The sequence below is a fragment of the Lutra lutra genome, chromosome 3 (genome assembly GCF_902655055.1).
Source record: "Lutra lutra chromosome 3, mLutLut1.2, whole genome shotgun sequence".
Taxonomy (NCBI): domain Eukaryota; kingdom Metazoa; phylum Chordata; class Mammalia; order Carnivora; family Mustelidae; genus Lutra; species Lutra lutra.
The window spans coordinates 198,904,639-198,921,215 of record NC_062280.1 but is presented as its reverse complement, the minus strand read 5'-3'; the positions used below and the strand labels follow the sequence as shown (position 1 = coordinate 198,921,215).

Below are 16,577 nucleotides of genomic sequence, written 5' to 3'. Positions count from 1 at the left end.
TGTAAAACTCTTCGGACGGGAGTGACCCTCGGGAAGGGGGGCTGGGGAGGGGGCCCGTTGGCTTGTCTATGCCGAGTCAGGCCATGGACCTTCTCCTTCCCCCTCCCAGGACTTCTGTCGCGCGTGTGCTTTGTTGCAGTGAGAAATTCTCGTCCCCTTCTTTGGTTGTCAGCCCCGGTGGCTGCTTTTCACCAACATTGCAGAAGGGGGGCTGGGCGTTCCTGCGTTTCCATGCGGCCCCTGGGACCCTCCACCTTGCTCTGGAGCCCTGAGCGCTCAGCGTGCGCGAGTCGTGCTGCAGCTGGCTGGTGTGTCTGCCTCACAGGTTCTCGGAGAGCTTCTTTCTTCGTCCCTGTGGATGGCCTTTCTCTCCACACACACTCGCAGACTGTGTGTTTTGTGGGGGAACATGGAATATGTGGGAAAGTTGCCGTACGTTTGCTTTTTCCTTTATTTCTGAAAATTAGAGGTGCACTTTTAAAGAAGATTTTATTTACTTAGAGAGAGAGAGAGAGAGGGAGCAGGAGCAGGGGGAGCAGCAGAGGGAGAGGAAGAAGCAGGCTCCCTCCTGAGCAGGGAGCCCAACGTGGGGCTTGATCCCAGGACCCTGAGGTCATGACCTGAGCTGGAGGCAGACCTTTAACTGGCTGAGCCACCCAGGCATCCCAAGAATGCAGGTTTTGTGTTCTGTGTGTGTGTTTTTTTTTAAGAGAGTATTTATTTATTTAGTATTTTTAAAAGATCTTATTTACTTAACAGAGAGAGAGGGGACACAAGCCGGGGAGCAGGAGAGGGAGAAGCAGGTTCCCCACTGAGCAGAGAGCCCGATGTGGGGCTTGATCCCAGGACTCCGGGATCATGACCTGAGCTGAAGGCAGATACCTCACCGTCGGAGCCCCCAGGTGCCCTGGGATGCATTGTTCTACCTAAAGTTGTGAGGAGAAGGGAGTTGGGGGAAATCGGAGGGGGAGACAAACCATGAGACACTGTGGACTCTGAAAAACAATCTGGGGGTTTTGGAGGGGCGGGGGGTGGGAGGTGGGGGAGCCTGGTGGTGGGTATTGTGGAGGGCACGTATGGCGTGGAGCACTGGGTGTGGGGCATAAACAATGAATTCCGGTACACTGAAAAGAAATTAAAAAATTAAAAAAAAATTGACAGTTAAAAAAGTTGCCCTCAGGTTCGGGTTTTGTATTCTGCTGATCTCCTTTCCTACTTATCCTTTGAAAGGTCTCATTTCATTGTTAGGAGCCTTCGCAGGCATCGGGGGAGACGGCGGGGTGCATGAGAGTTACACCTGATGTAGGAAGCCTTTTCGTTCCGGTTGCACCTGAAGCGCTCGTGTGGTTTGAGTCAGTGCAGCTGTGCAGAACAGCTCGCACATTTGTGGTGGCGGCTCAGCTACCTCACCATCGTTCGGGGACCCTGTCTCAGCAGCCTCCCTGTGATTTTGGCCAAATGGCAGCTGTTGCTTAACTAGCTCCTACTGTATACACCAGGGCTGTTCCTGGCTCTGTATGTGTGTTAGCTCCTGGATCGTCCCAGGACCCCGGGTGGTGCCAAGGTCATATCCGTGCCGGGTTACCTGAAGCCCAGAAGTGGCTGACGTGGGCCGACTGCCCCGGGCTTTCCGCACATGGTCACCCAGCGTGTGTGTCCTTCACAGAGGTGACCTCTAGTGTGAGGGAGAGTGAGCCTGTGACGTGCTCTGAGCAGCACAGGGTCTCTGCGCACGTGCACGATGGGGCGATGGGTACCGCCGTCTAGTGCCAGCACCCTGTGGTGCTATGTTAAAACTGCTTCCAACCTCGGGGCCACCTGTCTCTTAAGGAAGAGCTTCCGTGTCGTCCTCTGCCACGTCGAGCTGCTGGAGTGCCCCGTGCCTGAGGTTGTGTTCTCCTGCAGCGCTGGAAGTCAGCACAGCACAGGACTTGCCCTTGAGACGGGGGTCCCAGATCTCTCACCCGTGGACTCGGCTGCGCTGTTCCTGGGTAACTTGGTTCAAGAAGGGCCCGTGGGACCCACCGCCCGCTGCCATGAGCTCATGGGCCTGGTTTGGGGGCCGTCCAGGTCTCCATGTCCGAGTCCTGGGGAAGGAGGTGCACTCCCTGTGCTTTATGGTACCACGTTCGGCCTGGCCTGTTCGCAGACACTCCGGATTGGGTTGAGCCTGTGTGTCGGAAAGACCCCCAGGTCTGTGTCCCCACAGAGATGGCTGGCCTGCTAGTCGCTGTGTCCTCACTCAAAGCGGGCGTCTGCTCAGAACAGACAGCTGATGGGTGACTGTGGGTCTCGTGGAAAGTGGTTGTCTCAGGCCGCTCGATGGTTCAGTGGCCCCAACTTCCGGCACACGGCTGCGTCTGGGAGGCAGCAGAATTTTTTTTAGCCGAATCAGTGGGACAGTTTTCTGGCAGGATATTGTCCTTTCTGTCTCTGAGTTTCAGCTGCCTCGTCCTCAAACTGTGGTAGTGAACCCGATTTCCAGGGTTGGTTCTGCAGCTTAGTTAGGACGTGGGTGTGAGGGGCCCCGCATGCCTCACAGGACCTGCACCCGGGCTTTCTTCCTTCCCCGGAGGCCCAGCAGGGCCCCTGAGCACTTGTAAGGAGGGGACACTTGTCCTTATTCCCATCTCGTGGCTTCTCTCTGACCTGCTGAGGAATAACTTTTGGGCTGATTGATGGGCATTGTTTGGGTTTGTTGTTTAATTTTCATGTATTTTGCTGGATGCTGAGTTCCAGCTTCCAGTCAAGCGACCACTGTTTCTGTGGAGTGAGATGAGCCAACAGGAATAAAGAACTTAAAAAACTGGTAGCATGTTGGCCAGAGTCCGGGGATGGTCAGCATTCATTCTCAACAGGAGGCACGCTGGGCCTAGAGAGGCCCCCGAAAGAGTAAAGGGCACGGTCCGTCATGTCTGTGCCCTTTGCACGTACCGCTCTGTACCTGTTCCTGGGGCTCGAGGCGAGGGTTTTGTTATCTTCGTACTCTGTGCTGACTCTCCATTTTGTGCCTGTCCGAGCTCCAGGAGTCGGTGCGGCTGCCTCCAAGTTCCCTCTGGTTTCAGTCCCGTTCCGTGTCCAGAGTGACCCGCAGGAGTCGTGAATACCTTCACCCACCTGCTCGCTCAGTCAGCTCTGTGCACTTGCCACGTATCGGGCACCTTGCGGAGCTCGGGGACGAGCAGGGGACGAGGCAGAGGCGTTCCTCCTGTGGACCTCACGTGGGTACGGATGCGACCGCAGGCCATGGGCTCATACCGTCCCCTCGTGCTGTGAAGGAAAGGTGTGCGTGGTGGGATGGGGCCTCGCTTGGATTTGAAGCTGTGGTGGCTCATTGTCCTCCGTGGAGAAGATGGTTCTGCCTCTGTGTGCTCATTAATTTCCTCGTACCTGATGTATATCCCGTGGCACTCGGTGTTGTCACTGTGTGCCCTTCCACAGCCGCATCTCCTTGACGCCCTTCAGCCGGTGATGACATCTGTCTGGCTCCCTCATTCAATGAACTAAACAAGATTTTTAACATATATTTACTTTTTTTTGTTTGTTTAAAGTAGGCTCTGCATCCAATGTGGGGCTCAAAGTCATGACCCGGAGATCAAGAGCTGTGTGCTGTCCTGACTGAGCCAGCCAGGCACCTTAGTATTTGCTTTTTATATCTTTATGGGAGTCATGGTTTTGCCCTTTCTTGAAAATTGCCTTTTAACACATTTCAGAGTAGCATTGCTCTAAAAAATACTTGACCACGGCACCTGGGTGGCTCAGTGGGTTAAGCCTCTGCCTTCGGCTCAGGTCATGATCTCGGGGTCCTGGGATTGAGCCCCGCATGGGTCTCTCTGCTCAGCTCGGAAGCCTGCTTCCCCCCTCTCTATCCTCCCCCCCGCCTTGCTTGTGCAATCTCTCTCTCCGTCAAACAAACAACATCTTTTTAAAAAATGCTCAATCCAATCTCATTCTTTTCCTAACGGAATTTGGAGGCCCTCCATTGCTTTTTTTTTTTTTTTAAGATTGTATTTATTAGAGAGAGAGAGGGATCACAAGTGGTGGGGGAGGTGGGCAGAGGGAGAAGCAGACTCCCTGCTGAGCAGGGAACGCAACGTGGGCTTGATTCCAGGACCCTGGGATCATGACCTGAGCTGAAGGCAGACACTCAACGGATTGAGAAACCCAGGCACCCCCTTCCGCTGCTTTTATTTATTTTTTATTTTTATTTATTCATTTGACAGAGAAATCGTGAGAGAGGGAATGCAAGCAGGGGGAGTGGGAGAGGGAGAAGCAGGCTTCCCGCTGAGCAGGGAGCCCCATGCGGGGCTCGATCTCAGGTGTGCTTAATGACTTAGCCCCCCAGGTACCCCCCCATTGCTTTTAAAACCCTTATTGTCTGGCGTTTTCCTTATGCAGACTAATCACTCCGCTGTCGGTGCCAGGAGCCGCTTGCTTCTTGGGGGTCCTCGAGCAGCTGCGTGAGCGCGGCGGGGCTCTGCTTCCAGATCACATATGTGCCCCATACAGTGGGGGAGGACAGACTACCTGTGTGTGCACACAGGCACACACGTGTACGTGTGTGCACATGCATGCGAGTGTGCACGCGTGTCTAGCTTGACGTTCTGCCAGGCACGTGAAGTGGGATCTCAGTTAGCTCTTGGTGGCGGTTCTGAGAGGGGGTGCTGACAGACGACAGTGGTGGGGACATTGAGGCCCAGGGACACCTGTGTCAGTGACCAAGGGCAGAGGAAGCAGTTCTTTTCGGACTGGCTGCTGCTTGTCCTACGGCATGAAAAGCCAGGCTGAGTGAGGGATGTTTTAACTGCTTCCTGAGAGTGCGTCCTAACGGGAGCTCTCCTGCCAGGACCTTGCCTTAGGAACAGATAAGGACACTGTGTGATTTGCCTTTCCCAGAGCTTTGGGAGTAGCAGGGCCCTGCACTGTGATCGTATCGTGTCCGTGGACACTTTGTTCCCACTTTTCAAAGTCTGTGGACCTGTTGTTTGCTCAGCCGCTCTCCTTTCCTTCAGCAACTGCAAAGCCGCATTCCAAACCTAATTAATTTCCAGTCTGATTAACTCCGGTTGGTTACTGTGTAGCCACGGCTTCCCTCAAGAGGGAAGCTCTAACACCTGGCAAGTGGCCCCTTGCAGCTGGAGCCACCTGCCGCCGCCTCCCTCTCCTCCCCGGGAACGCCACCAGGCTCAGAGTCCCAGGAGAAGGCACTAGAGGCTGACGGGCAAAGTGTCACACTTTGTCACCTGGCTGCGGTGAGTCGCAGAGTTAGCTGTGCTCATACGTGTCTCATCCTGCATTGATGGTTATGGCCACTGGACCCCTGGTGGCGTTGCAGCCTTGCTTTCCAAAGGGAGGTCCGTGGGCCCGAGAATCCAGGTCCTGCCTGGCCCTCCCGAGTCCGCTCTCCCGGGGGACAGGAAGCGCTCTGGGCTCACAGCCGCTGCAGAAGGGAGCTGTGAGGGTCGAGACAGGCGGGGACTCGGCCTTTCGGGTTTTCTGGTGTTCTTAGTAGGTGCCGTTTTTCACATGCAATTCTGTCTGTCTACCTGTCATCTCTTTAAATACACAGTTTTTTTCTTTTTTAAAGATTTTATTTAATTGTGAGAGAGAGACAGAGATAGTGACAGAGATAGTGAGAGCCGGAGCAGGGAGGAGAGGGAGAAGCAGGCTCCTGCTGATCAGGGAGCGGACAGGGAGGTTGATTCAGGACCCTGCAAGTGTGACCTGAGCCGAAGGTGGGCCCTTAACGGACTGAGCCACCTGCATGCCCACAGACAGTCTTTCGATCATGGTAGGATACACATAGCAAAACGACCATATGACTCATTTCTGACTGTACGGCTTGGTGGCACTAAGTACGTTCACGTTGTTGTGCGACCATCACTGCCATCTCCGGAACTTTCTCCCCACCAGAAAAGGCTCAGTACCACTGAACACCAACGCCTGCACTCCCCCCCCCCCCGCCCCCCCAGTCCTGGCGGCTGCCACTCTGCTTTCTGTCTCTGTGAATTTGACTATTCTAAGTAATTATTCAAAAGATTTGCTTTTGGGCCCCTTGGTGGCTCAGTCGGTTAATCATCTATCTGCCTTTGGCTTGTTGTGATCCCCGGGTCCTGGGATCAAGCCTCGCAACCGGGTTCCCTGCCCAGTGAGGAGCCTGGTTCTCCCTCTCCCTCTGCCTCTGCCCTCCCCCTGCTCATGCACTTGGTCGCTCTCTGTGTCTTTCTCTAAAATAAACAATTGAATCTTTAAAAAAATGAGTTCTAACAGAATACTTTAATATGAATCACTTACAAGGGTTTTTGTGCTGTTGAACAGATGAAATTATACCGAGGTACTTCCAGGCCGCCCGAGCCATCCCCAGAAGGGGGTCCTGGTTTCACAGTGTCTGTCGATGCATAGGGTACTCTCCGGGGAGTTTTATGAGGACACGCCCAGTGTGAAGCAAGAGATAGCCAGACATCGTAAACATCTGGGAGATTCTGGGATTCCTTAGGATTGTTCAGAAAAGGTTTAATATGCTTCCCTCGGATAGAATTAACAGAAAAACCTTTGTTCTCTGCTGTGTGGATTTCTCAGAAGACTTTGTATTCTGGAGAAGACTAGGACGCCGTTCTGGAGAGCTGGGCTGTCGGAAGTAACTGCGCTGTTTACTGGATGGGGTGCTGCGGTAAGAGGCCGCTAGAGAAGTTGGTGTTTCGAGAAGGCTCCATAAAGAATGTTTGCCATTCAGTCTCGACTCTGAAACAAGGAAAAGCTTGCCCTGAAAAGTCCAAAACGATTTTAGTTTCCTGCTTTTAGTAAGTAGAACATTTGGCAAATAATTGAATTTTTCTCCGATAACTTCATTCTAGAAGTGAGTTATCCCAGGACAGCAGTGTATCTGTTGGAGGTTAGGAGATTGGATCACATATGCTGGTATGGGAGAGCTTTCTGTTTTTTTAAAGCTCAGTCTTTTATGTAAGTGTCTTTTCTTTGGATTTGCCTCTTTTTCTTAATATCAGGTTGTTAGAGATTGTATCTTTATTTGAACTGTTTGGTTTTATTACGGAATTATTTTTGGTACACTCATGTCTGAGGAGAGTAAAATGATTTGAGAAGGAAGCCCCAGTCCTTTCGGAAAGCCTGGTGGTGAGTCCCAGGCAAGGGATGAATTTCTGTGCAGCTCATGATTTAGTTCATTTGGCATGTGGCACGGTCTTTGTTTTGTGTTTTAGTCATCAAGTCATCAAACAAGCAGAAATGGCCCATGTGCCGATTTGGGTAAAAGCACGTTGCGTGTGTTTAAATGAGAAAACAAGTTCCTTTTCCCTGAAGCGGCCTTCTCTCTGTCCCAGAGCGGGTGGTCCTGGGAGATGGAAGTCGCCGCGGGGCTGGGCTCCTCTGCCGGGGAGAGGAGAACGTCTCCGGACTTGGCTCGGGCCTGCGTGCCCCCAGCCACGGCGGCCCCCACCCCCTGTGCAGCCCGCAGCCCCGCTGTTGTGTCGGTCCCGTGGAAGCGCGTGGCCTTCCGTGGCCGCAAGAGCAGCCACTTTCCTCCGTGCCACGACGCGGGCCGTGTTTATTTAGACCTTTTAATGGCGTCAGGCTGCTAAGCGCAAAACGTAAGGAACTGTACACGTGAGTGACTGGATCGGACTCGGGTTGTAATTAGGAGCTTATCTTGGAAATGCTATTGACCCTCTTCTGTTGGTGCCGGCTTTGAGCTCTTCCTTCTGGCAGAAAAACAGTCCCGTTTGTGTTGTGGGGTAGGGTTTGTCCCTTCAAACTCCATCCAGCTGATGGCTCTTGGCTCAGGTCTCGCCCAGCACAGGGTCCGGGGGGTCTCCTGTGCAGGGACATGTGAACCTGGGGGGCTTGGCCTCGCCCGGGCAGTGGGAAGGGTCTGGCCTCGGGATGGGGCTGTGGACACCCGGTGCACCCCCATCCGTCCAAGAGCAGGGACCGGCTTCTTCAGATTTGTGTGCGCTGCTGCCCAGCAGGGAGGCGGCCTCCGTCCATGGGAGCCGGCGCCGCGGCTCACGCGTCTCTTTGTGCACTTATCTGGCCGTTCTGGGTTTGCTCCGTTTCTGGAAACAGGGAACCCACCCGCCGCTGTTTCCTCTGGATTCTGAAATACTGGCATTCTTTTCTTGAACCCAGGTCTCCCCCTAATCCGTGCTCGAGTCAGACTGGGCGCTGGCCCGGGGAGCGGGGCTCTGACCCCGATGGCCGGGGTCCACGCCTGCCCTGCTGGGTGGCCTGGGTGCCGTCCCTGAGAGGCGTCTGCACACGTCCGGGCTGTGCGCGGTGACGGAAGCAGCGGGTGCTGCGACAGTGCTGGGGGCGTGAGTACCCGCGGACTCACACAGGGGCCTGAAGAGCGGGTGGTCACCCCAGCCCTGCTTCTGCTCTGCCAGCTCAGCAGGGAGGAGCTCCGGACTCCAGGGGACTGTGTCCCCCTGCCCGTACCTGCCTAGTGCCGGCCACCTGTGCTTTTCACACTGGGTCTTGGGACAGTGTCCCCTGGGGCGCCGCCAGCTGCCGCCTCCTTCACGGCTGACTTGTTAGTTTTTGGTGGTGACCGCTTCTTCCCTCTTGCATTTCTCCAGAAAGACAGCGAACTGGCCTTGGGTGGTTGGTTCCTTCTCGAGCGATCGGATTAGAGGACAGAGGTCCTCCCCGTGGCAACCCCAGGCCGAGCCAGAAACAGTGAAGCAATTTTAGACGCTGCTGTCCACAGGGACTTAGCCGTGGGATTGGCGACTTGTTTTCAGGAAGTCAGCAGATTTGCTGACTTGGCTCAGTAGATGACACAGACTTTGTCCCCATGGGCCGGGGCACCCGAGGTCAGTGCTGTCCCAGCTGTCCCATCAGCTTCTTCTTCGGTGGGTCACTGCAGGCCACAGATGTCCCGCTTGTCTCCTGCGTGTGGAGGGGGTGGGAGGGCCAAGGGGAGGAAGCAGAAGCTTCTTTGGGCAGCCTGACCCCTGCACGTGGACCTGGTCTTGTTTGATGTGTGGCTTCTGGTGTCTGTGGCCGGGCAGGCCTCGCCCTGCAGCCCAGGGCCCCTGCGGAGTGTGAGTCCTGGGCAGGGTTTTATTCTGACCGTCCTGGTGGGTCTGGAGTGAAGGTGTGGGCGGCTGCAGGCTTTGAGGGACACCGCTCCGTGTGTCTGTCCCAGCTGCTGGAGACCCCTGGGCTGGCAGCTGGGGCCCTCCAGGCCCTGCCTCATGTTCCCTCTGCAGGTGTCAGCCTCTGTGCCTCCGCTTGTCCCCCCGCAGGTGTGGATGGCCATGGGAAGGACCCTGCCACAGCCCGGCACCCTGACACCCGCTTCCTCTGCTCCAGTGCCGAGGGCCTGTGGGCATCCGGGGGCCACCACTACGCCCCCTTCGGATGACAGGGCCCCCTTTTATAGGACAGAAAGCAAGAATAAAAGATAGAAAGGAGGAGATAACTTCAAACCCCAGCAAATGCCCCCTTTAATTCCCCGTTCTATCCTGGCCCCTGCCCACCATGAAGGTCTCGGATCTGGAAATCCTAGCTTTCCTTTGTTTCTTGTTCAGCTGTTGAAACCCTGGCAGGGAGGCTCATGTGTTTTGTGGGAAGGGTCTGCCCCGTGGGGTCTGCATGTGGGAAGACAGCCGGTCAGGCCCGGGAGCAGGGCAGACTGTTTTGTCTCAGTCCTCAGCGATGCATACAGCTGCTAGAAGCCTGTCCCCGGACTTGCCCTCCTTTCTGTGGGCGAGCGGCCAGTGCGGCCGGGACCATGGCCTCCTGCTGCCTGTGGGGCCCAGTGGGTCTGGGGGTGGGACCCAGCTGTGGGCCACCGCGGACCACCTTCCCGGAAGGTGTGCTGCTCACGGCTCCCAGGCCACCTTGCAGGGGCACTCTCCATTCCAGGGGGGATCGGGGCCTCCCTGGAGACAGTCTGGAGCTGGGAAAGCAGGAGGGGACACAGGCCACCGAGACTGCGCACCCTCTGGGGAGCCCTTGCTTTCAACAGCCTCGTTCCTGAGGGGACGCATTCCAGAGACACGGGTGTGATCCTCCGGCTTCCCCAGAGGCACAGAACCAGTCAGACGTGGAAGTAATTGTAATTATTAAAATGGAAACATAAATTTATATATATATTTAACATATAATTATATATAACATATAACATAAAACATATTTGTATTTACATGTAATATGTATTATACATAATTTATATATTAAATATATATTATGTAAATATTACATTTGTATATAAATATAATACGTATAAGTTCATGAGTTTATAAATAAATACAAAGTAAATAAAGAAGGAAGGAGGAAGGGAGAGAGGGAGGGAGCCGGAGGCGTCAGCTCGGGCGAGGGTGGGACTCCCAAGTCTGAAATCTGTGGGGCGGGCTGGCGGGCCAGAGTCCGGGGAAGAGCTGGTGTGGCAGTCTTGAGGTCCAGATCTGTGAGGCAGCTGGCTGAGAGGCTCTATAACCCAGGCTGTGGTGTTGATGCAGAAATCCTTTCCAGGAAAACCCAGGCTCTGAAGGCCTTCAACTGATTGGACAAGGCCCACCCACATCGTGGAAGGCCATCGACTTACTCAGAGTCAGCTGACTGCAGGTCTCAGTAACCTTCATGGTCACATCTGCACTAACGCTGGAGTCCAGATGGGCACTGCCGCTCTGTGGTTAGCTGACACACAGGTGTGTGGTGGTGGGGGGGCTCCCTGTGTGCGCCTGGGACCCCTGGTGGATGGTGGATCCTTGCAGGAAGCGTCCTTGCCTCTGCTGTGTGCGCACACTGGGAGAGGCGGCTGCGCCCCATGCTGGCCCCGGACGGCCAGGCCTTTCATCACCCTGGGAGCACAGGTGCGGCTTTTCTCTTAATGCCCAAAGGGGCTTCAGACGTTTGTGAACCTTGCTGGGGGTGGCCGTTTCCCCAGGCCTTTCTCCAGCCATGCTCATCGTCTGTTCCAAAGCACAGCCAGGGGGAGAACGTTCCAGATTCCGCCCGTGGCGGTGGACTCGAGTCAACACACCCAGGATGTTCGAGTGGCAGTAATCTCACGTCGCGTGTATAGTCCCACAGTGGGACTTGAGGGCATGGAAGAAGGATTCTGTTCTTACGGGATCTCAAAGGGAGGGAGGGCACAGCTCCGCCTAGACGGGGCTCCTCCAGGCTGTTCCCACGCCCACCTGTTTCTCCGCGTTCCCACCTCTGGTGCTGTGACCCGAGTTCTTTATCTTTCTCAGGTGGCCACACTGGTGCTTTTGTGAACTCCTGCCCGTGGGTGTTCCAGACCCTGCAGGGTGTTTTACGAGTTCCTCCTTCCCGGCACCTCGGGGACTCAGTCGGGGGAGCGTCGACTCCTGATTTCGGTGCAGCTCATGTTCTCGGAGTCTCGGGATCGAGGATCTCATCAGGCTCCGTGCTGGGCCCGGAGTCTGCGGGAGAGTCTCTCTTCCTCTGCCCCTCTGTGCTCCCCCGCCTAAAAAAAAAGTCCCTTTTTTTTTCTTGTTTGTGTCTGTGTTTCCTGGCAGACCTTACGCTCCGACCCATCGAAATCAGCAGCCTCCTGCTTCTCCCGTTGACACTTGGCGGCTTGTCTCCCACTTGCTCCAGACAAGTCGGTGGGGGTCCCCTCTGGCTGCCCTCACCTTCCCCAGGGAGCTTCTCAGTTCACACGGGCACCCACGCCCCCGTCACATCCTGGTCCATGTGCTCTGGCGCGGGGGTCCCCGCGTCACTCTCATTTCAGAAATAATGAAACAGAACATGCCCGTGTTTAAAGCGTGCGGCCAGCATTGTGATTTCCGATGGCCCCGCACCCGTGTGTTAAATCAGCAGAAGTGATCCTGTGCTCGGGGTTGAGGGCTGGTGGTCCTTGGGCCGAGGACGGCTGAGAATGGAAGAGAAGCCAATTGAGCAGTTTCCCTTGTCTAGTAGCTGCCTGGGGTCCCTGTGGGCGGCCGACTCGTGTCCCTGTCCCCCCTCCCCCCACTGTGCCTGCTGCCAGGCTGTTTTCAGCCACACAGGTCTAGCCCCGCAGATCCAGTATCACACCCGGAGCTGGGGAGAAGGCCATCCTCTGGAAGGCAGGGTCGTAAAATAAGACCGGCGGTCTTGTGGTGGACGTGTCCACCGGAGCCCGTGTGTGAGCGCCTGATGACAAGCCCGGGACATGGGGTCCTGGGAAGGTGTCTGTCTGTGCTCGGGTCTGGGAGGGGTCGGACGTAGAGCACGCACACTGCTGGGAGCTTCCCCGCGTCCCCCACTTTCACAGCCTCCCTCGGGGGGGACTGGCCACAGGACACTGGAACAGGGGGCTGAGAGTTCCTTGCCCAAGGTCACACTGTGGGGACTTGAAAGCAGATGGTCTGTGCCCAGAGTCCGGCTCTCCCACGGGTGGTGAGAGCACAGACTGCCTCGTAGGTGGGCCAGGGTCCTGGCTCTGGGCTCCGGTCTTGGCTTCGCCCTCTGAGATGTGCGGAGGGGAAGGCCCCCTTTGTGCGGTTGCTGGGAAGGCCGCGTGGGCATGTCCACCGCTCTGATGCTGCCCCAGCTTCTCCTGGTCACTGGCCCAAGCTTTCCTTCCCCTCCTGCTCTCTGTCTCTCCCTCTCCCCTGCCCCAGGCCCTGGCGAGCACCAGGCCAGTCTCTGCATCTCCAGATGTGGCTGTCTTCCATGCCTCAGGGTAGATGGCATCTCGCAGTATGTGTGTCCCTGCTGCACTGAGCTCCCCCAGTGTCCTTGGACAGATGAATGGGCAAAGCAAGTGTGTCCCAGGCACACAATGGAAGATTATTCAGCCTCAAAAAGAAGGCCCTCCTGTGGATGTGAGTACATGGGGGGACCTCAGTGAAACGGGTCTCGTCTTGATTTGCTTTGAGATGAGCCAGGGGTCCAGGACAGTCAGTCGCACAGGCCCCCGACCTGCGGCCCTGTGGACCACCCATCGCAGGGGGAGCCCAGGCGGCTTCCTGGAGGTGGAGGAGGCTGGGTCGCTCTCCTGGACTCCTGTCCGCCTCGGCAGCCTGGCCCGGTCACCCGGTCCAGGGTCCGACGACCCGCAGCCGCACTGGTCAACTCGGAGCAGCTCCTGGTTTTCTCCTGACCCTCTCAGGGCTGGCGCGGGGCAGCCTGGCGCCCCCGGAATCTGACCATGAGGCTGTCGAGTTCCTCGGGAAGCCCAGGAGGCAAAACATGGGAATCCCCGGGGCTTTGGCTTTGGAGTTGGCATGTGGGGCCTCAGGCCGGGGAACACGGTGTGGGGCGAGAGGGAGACCAGGCCCGGCTGCCGCGGGAGAGCTGGTGCGCACCGCCTGCGTAGACCCGGAGCGGAACTTCTCGGGGCGCAGCAGCAGGGCCTCACTCCGCTAGGCCTGAAAACCACTAGAAAACTCACTAGGCTTGAGTTCAAACACTGTGAGCTGGGCGCAGCCGGCTGTCAGAGGCCGAGTCTCCCCGACCCCACTCCATGTTCGCTGTGGTCTCCATGCTGCGCATCCCAGGGCGTCCCACTTGAATTCAGTTCGGGTTCAGTTCCCGGTTCTGTTCGCTGTGTCTGTGCCGTGATGGGCACTGCACGCGTCGGAAAGCAGCCGAATGCCGCAGTCTCTGAAACAGAATTTCAGCGCATCCGGCGCGCAGGCGGCTTCCCGTAAGCCCTTCAGTCGCGGGGACGCCTGGCCCTTGGGTTGTGGGACTGTAGCGGCTGCTCGGACGGGCTCCGGGCTACTCTCGGCCTGGCAGGTGGGATCTTCCATTCCCGCGCCCTTAGTTACTATGACTTTTTCTCGTATCACTATTGTGTACTTTTTCTTGTTTTTAAAAGGCAAAGCAGACATTTTTATCCAGAAAGGAAGAGTATTCTAGGTCCAGGCTTAGTTGTCCCCATTGTCCTCAGTGAACCGCCTGGCAGACTCGGAGACAACCCCCCCCCCACCCGGGACGGCTGGAAGGCCGCCGCCCTCTCCCGTGGCCGCTGCCCTGGGAGGGCTAGGGTGGGGGCTGGGAGCATTTTTCCTGTTGGAAAACCTTCCTCGCTGCTGGAGATGGGATTGGTGTCTGACGGAGGAGTCCTAGCTCAGAGCGATGGTGGGGAAGCCTGTCACGCTTTTCTTAGAAGCTGATGCCCGCCTCGGCCAGTGTTCCCATTTGTTTCTAAAGACTCCTCGAGCATCGCCTCCTGGGGTGGGTCCAGGAAGCGCCGGGGCGGGGGCTGCGCCGCTGACGTTCTGCCTGCTTCCAGGCAGTGTCATTTGCCGTGAGCTTTAAAGAAATGATCCGTCCCAAGACTGCTGGCTGTCGCTGCAGAGGGCAGCGTGCGGCTCTGGGGTGCACGCCGCCGTCGGCAGGTGGCCCTCGGGAGCTTTCTGACCCGTCGTGTCCACTGTCAGCAGCTCGGGAGACAGCTGCCTCCAGCCCCTGCCAGCCCTGGAGGCACCTTCTCCGCGCCTCTTCCCCTCTGGATCATGTGGGGAGACACCTGGGGCTTTGCTGGACAAGCGGGAGCCGTAGCTTCGCGTGTGGCTTTGTGCGGGGGGACCTCAGCGGTCCGGTGCGGGCCCAGGCCGGCCTTCTCGGCACGCTGCTCTCCCCGGGGCTGGACAGGGCGGGCAGCCAGCTGGCCCGGAAGGGAGGCGGGCTAGCTTGACCTATGTTAGGACCGGATCAGAATGGGGGTTGGGGTAGAAATTGTGTTTCTCTGGTCAGTTGGCTGAAAATGGTGGTTTATTGGCAAAGGACACACATTTTAAATAAATACACGTGTGTGGGTAACATGCCTTCTGTCCAGGCTCCTAACACTCACAGACCAAAGGTTCTTTATTTCTTTTTTGTCAGGGATCCCTTTTGACCTAGGTGGTGTGAGCCCGTGACCCTTTCTCTGAATTACGTGCGTGGAGTGAAATTCAAAGCTTTGCCTGGAAACCAGGCTGCTGTGCCGCCTCCCGGGGCAGAAGGGCGCCATCCTTGGACCCCGTAGGGCCTGGGCCGCTCACTCCTTTGTGCAAGACAGTGTCTCCACTGGCCTGGTTCTGACCATACCTGCATTTGGGTCCACTTCCAGCGTCCCGCTGGGGCTGCCGTGGGGTGTGGTTGGTGGGGCACGTCCTTGCACGAGAGATAACCGGGGTCTCTCTCTCTCTCTCTCTCTGTCTTCCTGGCCAGGGCGGGAGCAGTTCCATGGCCTGGGCTCCCTGTACTGCCGGGGCGCGGCCGCCATCATCCTCACCTACGACGTGAGCCACCCGCAGAGCCTGCTGGAGCTGGAGGACAGGTTCCTGGGCCTCACGGACACCGCCAGCACGGACTGCCTCTTCGCCATCGTGGGCAACAAGGTGGACCTCGTCGAGGAGGGGGCCACAGAGGGCCGGGAAGAGGACGGGCCCGGCCCCAGGTCTGCCGGCAGCGGTGGATCACCCAAAGTGCCCAAGCTGGTGCAGCTGGAGGACGCGGTGGCCCTTTACAGAAAGATCCTCAAGTACAAGATGCTGGACGAGAAGGCTGTGCCGGCTGCAGAGCAGATGTGCTTCGAGACCAGCGCGAAGACTGGCTACAACGTGGACCTGCTGTTCGAGACCTTGTTCGACATGGTAGTGCCCATGATCATGCGGCAGAGAGCCCAGGGGCCGCCGCAGACCGTGGACATCAGCAGCCACAAGACGCCCAGACGGACCAGGTCTGGGTGCTGTGCCTGACTCAGCGGGGCCCCAAGCCCCGGTGTCTGCGGTGGGCCGGAGTTGCGAAGCAGGCGGCACATGGAGGAGGACATCCGGGGACAACAACAGCGGGGTGTTCCGTGGTCTGCCGGGACGGCTCCTCCATCTGCATCGCTGTGTGGGAAGCGGGGGACACGGGAATTGCCTGCAGGAAACACTCCTCTGAGCCAGGATCCTGAGGACCGTTGTGCGGTGCTGGTCTTTTCCTATATCCCGGCCTTGCTGAAGCCTGTGGCCCAGCTTCTGCGGCACCTGGTGTGTGTGGGCACCTGGCTGTGGCACCTGGCCATGGTACTTGGTGTGTGTGATCACCTGGCTCTGGCACCTGGTGTGTGTGGGCACCTGGCCGTGGCACCTGGCCATGGTACTTGGTGTGTGTGAGCACCCGGCCATGGCACCTGGTGTGCGTGGGCACCTGGCTGTGGCACCTGGCTGTGGCACCTGTCCCACTTCCATGTTTTTGCAGACATTGTCTTGGTGGCGGTCTCTCCTTGGTCCTACCATTTGGCCCTTTTGTTTGGTAGTGTCACCTTGATTCTTGGCTTGTTAATTTATACAAAGTCCGGGATTATTGCTTTCATACTGGTTGTAGCCGTGTGAGCTGATTATTATTAAAAAGGATTACGAGGAGACCTTGGTGTGCAGACTGTTGATTGAGACCTTATTTTCACCCCTGGTGGGCCCTTGCTGGGGGCGCTGGGAGGTGGCTGTGAGCCGAGCGCTTCTGTCTTTAAACCTGCAGTGGACCCTAGACATTGCAGAATATTTAGATCGGTCCGTTTGTCGTTGTCTCGAGACATGAGCTCCAGGAACAGAAATCTAGAAGGTCTGTCTCTGCTCAGGTGTGCTTCGTGGGTCACATGGGCGGTTCCTGGCCCGAAGCCCCCT

The 16,577-nt window shown here is 56.9% G+C and overlaps 1 protein-coding gene and 1 long non-coding RNA gene across 6 annotated transcripts in view; one reads left to right on the top strand and one right to left on the bottom strand.

Annotated features, from left to right (window-relative positions):
* The window catches only part of RAB20 (RAB20, member RAS oncogene family), a 27,840-nt gene extending 11,521 nt beyond the window's left edge, over positions 1-16,319 (top strand). For 3 of the 5 annotated variants that reach the window (XM_047720400.1, XM_047720398.1, XM_047720397.1), the window contains one exon: positions 15,139-16,319. In XM_047720400.1, coding sequence (XP_047576356.1) covers positions 15,139-15,668 — 530 coding nt within the window. In that variant the 3' untranslated portion in view covers positions 15,669-16,319. Of the gene's footprint in view, positions 1-11,219; positions 11,758-11,800; positions 12,804-15,138 lie in introns of those variants that run through there. The other 2 variants (XM_047720396.1, XM_047720401.1) reach the window with 2 other exon arrangements.
* On the bottom strand, positions 15,558-16,577 carry LOC125094832 (uncharacterized). Its single transcript, XR_007125716.1, has 2 exons — positions 16,105-16,577; positions 15,558-16,044 (listed from the first exon to the last, which is right to left on the bottom strand). It is a non-coding gene; the product is annotated as an uncharacterized LOC125094832 (long non-coding RNA).